At 44.4% G+C, this 8,442-nt stretch overlaps 1 protein-coding gene across 1 annotated transcript in view; it reads right to left on the minus strand.

Annotated features, from left to right (window-relative positions):
• Positions 1-8,442, minus strand: part of LOC144525886 (titin-like) — a 263,814-nt gene that overhangs the window by 126,577 nt on the left and 128,795 nt on the right. Inside the window, 8 exon segments of the mRNA XM_078262949.1 lie at positions 203-354; positions 520-807; positions 1,183-1,297; positions 3,218-3,405; positions 4,401-4,703; positions 6,122-6,421; positions 7,223-7,492; positions 8,029-8,295. Of these exon segments, the coding sequence (XP_078119075.1) occupies positions 203-354; positions 520-807; positions 1,183-1,297; positions 3,218-3,405; positions 4,401-4,703; positions 6,122-6,421; positions 7,223-7,492; positions 8,029-8,295 (1,883 nt within the window).

Raw genomic sequence — 8,442 nt, forward strand, 5'->3', positions numbered from 1 at the left:
AATGGGAATTGTAGGCTGCGAGTCCTGCAATGTAATGTTGTAAGTGTGCTCTGGCCCTGATTGTTTTATTGCAGTGTGAGTGCAGGCCAGCGGGGGAGTGGGGACAATAGTGCTTGGTCACGGTTCGAGGCAACTGGACCAAGTGTGAATACGCCCTAAAGGTTGTAAAAGACTCGGCCACACAGTGAACACCGCGCTGTACCTTGGCCCAGGTCTTGCGGGACACTTCTCTCTTCTCGATCTGGAAGTGTGTGACTGGACTTCCTCCGTCGTGCTCTGGCGCCTCCCACATCAGATGGACGTGGTGTCGGGTCACCTCGGCCACCTTAAAGTCTTTGGGAGCACTGGGGCATGCTGGGAAAATACAAGAAACAATACATTAAAAACATCAAAAACGAAAAGTAGAGCATGGACGAAAAAAACTGCAAATGTTTGGTTGACAAAAGTCTTTAAACTAAAACAAGTCTTTTTCAAATTATTATGAAATGCCTTTCTAAATCCCAGAGAACTTCTTGTTACCGATGACGTTGACTTCGATGTCTCCAGAGATGGACGACACGTCGTTCTCCAGCTGCAGCGTGTAGGTGCCTTTGTCCGGGCGCACGCTCGGCGCCACCGTCAGCTCCGTGTATGTGGGCTTGGTCACCATGGAGACGCGCTCGTCGGCGGTGCTCAGCGCCTTCTCTCCGAAGCTCCACTTGGCAACAGGTGTCGGGTACCCGGTGATCGGGACTCTGATGGTGAGAGGCTGTGGGACGATTACTTCCAGACCGTTCCTGAAGCCGCTCAGGTCAAAGGTCGGACCCACTGACAAGAGAGACAGATGTTTAGTTTGAGTCACTGACAGGTATATATAGGTACAGATATTAACAGGTTAACACAAATTCCTTTTAACCCCAGAGAGTTTGCAACTGACACAGCTGGACAATAATATTAACATTTACATAAAGCAAGCACATTTGCCTGCTTCTATGTTGATGTTAAGAGCATTAAAAACTTGATCAATCTCCCTTTAAAAACAGACAAAAATGTGAAATTCATTTGCAATTAATTGGGACTTAACTTTGGACAATCATGTGATTAATCATACTTTTATATTTAAATTGCTTGACAGCCCTAAAGTAGGTGAATTTAAGACTCTTGTTGTCATTTCGTGTGGTGATTCTACGGTTTGTCTCGTACCGTGAGGGTCGTCTGCGAGCAGAGGTCCGAGTTGCTCCGTTGGATCGGAGACGCCAGCGGCGTTCTCGGCACAGACTCTGTAGAGGTACTTCTGACCAGGCTTCAGACCGGACACCTGGAGACAACAACAAAGGATTAAGGATAAACAAGATGATAATGCGAAATACAACTTCATAAAACAAAAAAGACAAACTCTGTCGAAGATAAACTCCATCTGGAGACGAAACTGCGATAGAAAACGTATTTTCTCTGTGTAAATGTTTCTCTGTGTAAATGTTGGTAACACTTTACTTGAAGGTATCGACATAATCGTGACATGACACTGTCATGAACGTGCCATGAACGTTATAAACAAGTCATGAATGTTTATGACTTCTGCCATTAAGTGACATTTGGTTTTTGTCATTGACAAGTTGACATTGTTTGTGTTGTCTTGATTATGACAACTTGACATTAATCAAAGTGACATTACCAGAAGTTGTCTTGGTCATGACAACTTGACATAAACATTTTATGATATTATTAGATGTTTATAAATAAAATAAAATAATATAGGGGTGTCATTATTAAGCCTGGGCTACATAAGACATGTTTTAAGAAGTGCCATCGCACACCAAAAAGCCCAGGCTTAATAATGACACCCCTATATTATTTTGTTTTATTTTGAGACATTTTTCCAAGTTATTAAAATGTGGTCAAAAGTTGACATTAACCAGGATGATATTACCAGAAGTTGTCTTGGTCATGACAACTTGACATTACATTTCTTTGGAGTGCCCTTATTAAGACAACTTGACATTAAACAGGATGACATAATGTCAACTTGTCATTGTCACAAAGACAACCTCTGGTAATGTCATCCTGGTCAATTTCAACTTGTCATGACTAAGATAACTTCTGGTAATGTCACTTTGATTAATGACAAGTTGTCATAATCAAGACAACCCAAACAATGTCAACTTGTCAATGACAAAAACCAAATGACACTTAATGACAGCAGTCATAAATGTTTATGACTTATGTTATGTTATGTTTATGACACGTTCATGACAGTGTCATGTCACGATATATGTAGATGTTTCTCTGTCTAAATGTTTCTCTGTCTAAATGTTTCTCTGTCTAAATGTTTCTCTGTCTAAATGTTTCTCTGTCTAAATGTTTCTCTGTCTAAATGTTTCTCTGTCTAAATGTTTCTCTGTCTAAATGTTTCTCTGTCTAAATGTTTCTCTGTCTAAATGTTTCTCTGTCTAAATGTTTCTCTGTCTAAATGTTTCTCTGTCTAAATGTTTCTCTGTGTAAATGTTTCTCTGTGTAAATGTTTCTCTGTCTAAATGTTTCTCTGTCTAAATGTTTCTCTGTGTAAATGTTTCTCTGTCTAAATGTTTCTCTGTGTCAATGTTTCTCTGTCTAAATGTTTCTCTGTGTAAATGTTTCTCTGTGTCAATGTTTCTCTGTGTCAATGTTTCTCTGTGTAAATGTTTCTCTGTCTAAATGTTTCTCTGTGTAAATGTTTCTCTGTGTAAATGTTTCTCTGTCTAAATGTTTCTCTGTGTAAATGTTTCTCTGTCTAAATGTTTCTCTGTGTAAATGTTTCTCTGTGTAAATGTTTCTCTGTGTAAATGTTTCTCTGTGTAGATGTTTCTCTGTCTAAATGTTTCTCTGTGTAGATGTTTCTCTGTGTAAATGTTTCTCTGTGTAAATGTTTCTCTGTGTAGATGTTTCTCTGTGTAAATGTTTCTCTGTCTAAATGTTTCTCTGTCTAAATGTTTCTCTGTCTAAATGTTTCTCTGTGTAAATGTTTCTCTGTCTAAATGTTTCTCTGTGTAAATGTTTCTCTGTCTAAATGTTTCTCTGTGTAAATGTTTCTCTGTGTAAATGTTTCTCTGTGTAGATGTTTCTCTGTCTAAATGTTTCTCTGTGTAAATGTTTCTCTGTGTAAATGTTTCTCTGTGTAAATGTTTCTCTGTGTAAATGTTTCTCTGTGTAAATGTTTCTCTGTGTAAATGTTTGCCTAGACCCGGCAGTGAGTTTGTACCCGGTAGGAAAGATCCGGACACAGCCTGGCGTTGCAACGGAGCCACTTGTCGGTGCCGTCGTCACATTTCTGGATAATGTATCCGGTGATCATGCTGCCGCCGTTGCTGGCGGGCGTCTCCCAGGTCAGCGTCACAGCCGTGTTGATCTGGTCGCTGAAGTTCAGATTCAGAGGCGGGCTCGGCCGCTCTACAGACGCAACACACAAGGGAAAAGAAATTAGATTGTCTCAGGGTTTTTGTTCCTTTTGCAGACAATCAGCCCTATTTTAACAATGTTAGTGCACGGTGTTTAGCGCCTGCTGCAGGTGTGTTTAGGGCGTCCAAATCCACTTCTGGTAGTTTGACGGCTGAAAAAAGGGTCCGTGCGCCGGGGTCATGGTTCTAAAGGGTTGTTCTTAGTGTCTTCATTAATCAGAGGTGTGTTTTGGGCGTAACATGCAATCAACCAATCAGAGATCATCTCCCATTCCCTTTAAAAGCCAGGCGCGTTTGGACCTTGGAGCATTGCTGTTATGATGGAGGATTTGCACCGTAATATTTTTATTTGTAATCTTCTGCATGTGTGTGTGCTGCTGTGCGTCCCTGCGTGTGTGTGTGTGTGTGTGTCCCTGTGTGTGTAACAAGCATAGTGTGCACGTGCTGTGCACGAGCCTAGGAGCATTTTACTAATGCTCTGTTAAAATAACAATGAAATGCTGAGTTATTGACTTTAGACCAGGTTTTTGATGGTCAATGGTGCCATCACTTCCCACTGCCTCAAGATAGCAATACTCCCAGAATGCACCTGAACACACCTCCCTGTTAGACCAGCACGCCCAGAATGCACCTGAACACACCTCCCTGTAAGACCAGAACGCCCAGAATGCACCTGAACACCCCTCCCTGTAAGACCAGAACGCCCAGAATGCACCTGAACACACCTCCCTGTAAGACCAGAACGCCCAGAATGCACCTGAACACCCCTCCCTGTAAGACCAGAACGCCCAGAATGCACCTGAACACACCTCCCTGTAAGACCAGCACGCCCAGAATGCACCTGAACACACCTCCCTGTAAGACCAGCACGCCCATGGGCCACAGATGGGCGCAGGTGCATTTGCAGGTGCAAGGGCCCAATATATACATTTATATTTGTCCTTACTTAGTGTTTTTTATCCATGTATGTAATAAATTTCAACTCACCAATGGGATCCATGATCTTGACAGGTTTGGTGGCGGCGCTGGGCCGTCCGATGCCGGCCTTGTTCTCAGCTCGGACTCTGAAGATGTACTCCTTGTTCTCCACAACGTCACTCAGCGTGGCCGTGCGGTCCTTGGCGCCGCAGACCATGGCCGCCTCCCACTTCACTGCCGTCCTGTCGCGCAGCTCGATCACGTAGGCGGTGATCTCCGAGCCGCCGTCGTGCTTCGGAGGCTCCCAGCTCACGGTGGCACCGAACCGGTTCACCACGCCGACCGCCACATTCTCTGGAGCGTCGGGAACGTCTGGCAGCAGAAAACAAACACAGGAATGTTAATTAGTAAGCTTCTTAACCGAAGTCCTAGGGCTTTCTCTCCTCGCAGATTTCTACGGCAGCAACTACCGATTATGGAACAGATGAATGTAGTGGAGTAACTAAAGTAACTAGTAACTAAAGTAACTAGTAACTAAAGCTGGAACAGATGAATGTAGCGGAGTAACTAAAGTAACTAGTAACTAAAGTAACTAGTAACTAAAGCTGGAACAGATGAATGTAGTGGAGTAACTAAAGTAACTAGTAACTAAAGCTGGAACAGATGAATGTAGCGGAGTAACTAAAGTAACTAGTAACTAAAGTAACTAGTAACTAAAGCTGTAACAGATGAATGAAGCGGAGTAACTAAAGTAACTAGTAACTAAAGCTGGAACAGATGAATGTAGCGGAGTAACTAAAGTAACTAGTAACTAAAGTAACTAGTAACTAAAGCTGGAACAGATGAATGTAGTGGAGTAACTAAAGTAACTAGTAACTAAAGTAACTAGTAACTAAAGCTGTAACAGATGAATGTAGTGTAGTGGAGTAACTAAAGTAACTAGTAACTAAAGTAACTAGTAACTAAAGCTGGAACAGATGAATGTAGCGGAGTAACTAAAGTAACTAGTAACTAAAGCTGTAACAGATGAATGTAGTGGAGTAACTAAAGTAACTAGTAACTAAAGTAACTAGTAACTAAAGCTGGAACAGATGAATGTAGCGGAGTAACTAAAGTAACTAGTAACTAAAGCTGTAACAGATGAATGTAGTGGAGTAACTAAAGTAACTAGTAACTAAAGCTGGAACAGATGAATGTAGTGGAGTAACTAAAGTAACTAGTAACTAAAGCTGGAACAGATGAATGTAGTGGAGTAACTAAAGTAACTAGTAACTAAAGTAACTAGTAACTAAAGCTGGAACAGATGAATGTAGTGGAGTAACTAAAGTAACTAGTAACTAAAGCTGTAACAGATGAATGTAGTGGAGTAACTAAAGTAACTAGTAACTAAAGTAACTAGTAACTAAAGCTGGAACAGATGAATGTAGTGGAGTAACTAAAGTAACTAGTAACTAAAGCTGGAACAGATGAATGTAGCGGAGTAACTAAAGTAACTAGTAACTAAAGTAACTAGTAACTAAAGCTGGAACAGATGAATGTAGTGGAGTAACTAAAGTAACTAGTAACTAAAGTAACTAGTAACTAAAGCTGGAACAGATGAATGTAGCGGAGTAACTAAAGTAACTAGTAACTAAAGTAACTAGTAACTAAAGCTGGAACAGATGAATGTAGTGGAGTAGAAGTAGAAAGTGGCATGAAGACAAAAGACTCAAGTAAAGTAAAGTACCTCACATTTGGACTCAGTACTGGAGTACATGTACTGATTCAGAAAAACTGGCTCAGTTTCTTACCGAACTTGTTCTTGGCCTGGACGGCATCGTCGGTGGCAACGGTGGGGCCGCTGCCGACCCGGTTTTGGGCGCAGACTCTGAAAAGGTACTTGTTCTCCTTCTGCAGGCCGCTGACGCAGTACTCGGGCGCGTCGGCACGGTTGGTCGCCAGAGTCCAGGTCTTACGCTTCACGTCGCGGCGCTCCACCACGTAGGACACGATCTTGCTGCCGCCATCGCTCTCGGGCTCCTCCCACGCCAGGCTGACCTCGCCGTCCGCCGTGTCCACCACACGCAGGTTCTTCACCGGGCCAGGCACATCTGCAGACACACCACACTCAATCTCTGCTCTGATTGGCTGATTTAAAAAACAAATGTTTCTGACTTTTTTTGTCAGAATATGTCATATTCTTTGTCTAAATGTTTCCGACTTATTTTTCTTAAAATATTTTGGTAACACTTTACTTGAAGGTTTCCGCCTTTAATGGACAGGACAGCTAGGTGAGAAAGGGGAGAGGGGGGGAAGACATGCAGGTCATCACAGGTCGGACTCAAACCCTGGACCTCTGCGTCGAGGCATAAACCTCTCAGTATATGTGCGCCTGCTCTACCCGCTGAACCAACCCTAACTCACCTGTCATAAATGTTTATGACTTGTTTATAATGTTTATGACACATTCATAAACATGGGGGTGGCAGTAGCTCAGTCAGTAGGGGTGGGTTAGGAACCGGAGGGTTGCTGGTTCAAGTCCCCATACGGACCACAGTGTGGTGGTGGACTGGTAGCTGGAGAGGTGCCAGTTCACCTCCTGGGCACTGACAAGGTGCTCCTGAGCAAGGCACCGAACCCTCAACTGCTCTGGGTGCCTGTCCAGGGGCAGCCCCCCCACTCTGACATCTCTCCATTAGTGCATGTAGAGGTACTGAGCATGTGTGTGTAATTCATAATAACAACAGACTGAAAACATTGTAATCTCCCCTTGCGGGATTAATAAAGTATACATTATAATTATTATTTATTTTATTTTATGACAGTGTCATGTCACTCTTATGTAGAAACCTTCAAGTAAAGTGTAACCAAATATTCCACCTGTCTCTGAGCGTGTGGGTGTGCAGCCTCACCGATGACGTCCAGGTTGATGCAGGCCTCCCCCTGGCCGTGTTTGTTCCGGATCACCACGCGGTATCGGCCCTGGTCCTCCTTCCTGGGGCTCTTCAGCCGGTACTCCGTCTTGTCGGCCGACGTGTCGATGTTCTGGACCGGCAGAGCGGCGCCCTCGTAGATCCACTCGGCCTCGGCGCGGGGGTACGCGTCGTACGGCACGCTCATCACAAACGGCTTCCCGGCGTCCGTCACCAGATTCTGATCCGTGGTTTTGATCTTTGGAACGGCTGCAGAGCAGAGGAGAGAAACCATCTTTAATCTGCTCTTTCTGTGTGTGTGTGTCTGTGTGTCTCTCTGTGTGTCTCTGTGTGTCTCTGTGTGTCTCTGTGTGTGTCTGTGTGTGTGTGTGTGTGTGTGTGTCTGTGTGTGTGTCTGTGTGTGTGTGTGTCTGTGTGTCTCTGTGTGTCTCTGTGTGTCTCTGTGTGTGTGTGTGTGTGTGTGTGTGTGTGTGTGTCTCTGTGTGTCTCTGTGTGTGTCTCTGTGTGTCTCTGTGTGTGTCTCTATGTGTGTCTCTGTGTCTCTCTGTGTGTGTCTCTGTCTCTGTGTCTGTGTGTGTGTGTCTCTGTGTGTGTCTCTGTCTCTGTGTGTGTGTGTGTGTGTGTGTGTGTGTGTGTGTCTCTGTCTCTGTGTGTGTGTGTGTGTGTGTGTGTGTGTGTGTGTGTGTGTGTGTGTGACAGAAAGGTGTGTCAGATTGTTGGAGCAGAGAAGTTGATCTTATCTTTTAGTTGATACTTCATATAAGTGTTGAAACACGCTGACTGACCTGCGAGCTCCAGCTTGGCCCTGGCGTCCTTGTCCTTGGCGACGACGCGATACTCTCCCTGGTCCCTGGGTCTGATCTCACAGACCTGCAGCCTGTGGATCTTCCCCTCGCTGATCATCTGGTACTTGTCTCCCTGCACGATGATCATGTTGTTCCTCATCCACTTCACCTCCACGCGGTCCTTGTTCAGCTCCGCCTCGAACACCACGTCCGAGCTCGGGGGCTCGAAGGCGTCCTGCGGAGGACGCACGATCTCCACCGGCGTCTCTGCAGGATGCAGAGAGAGAGACACGTCAGAGACAGAGAGACAGGTTAGAGAGAGAGACAGGTTAGAGAGAGAGAGACGTTAGAGAGAGAGAGACGTTAGAGAGAGAGAGAGAGAGAGAGACACATGTTAGAGAGAGAGACACACGT

This window comes from Sander vitreus, chromosome 11, assembly GCF_031162955.1.
Source record: "Sander vitreus isolate 19-12246 chromosome 11, sanVit1, whole genome shotgun sequence".
Taxonomy (NCBI): Eukaryota; Metazoa; Chordata; class Actinopteri; order Perciformes; family Percidae; genus Sander; species Sander vitreus.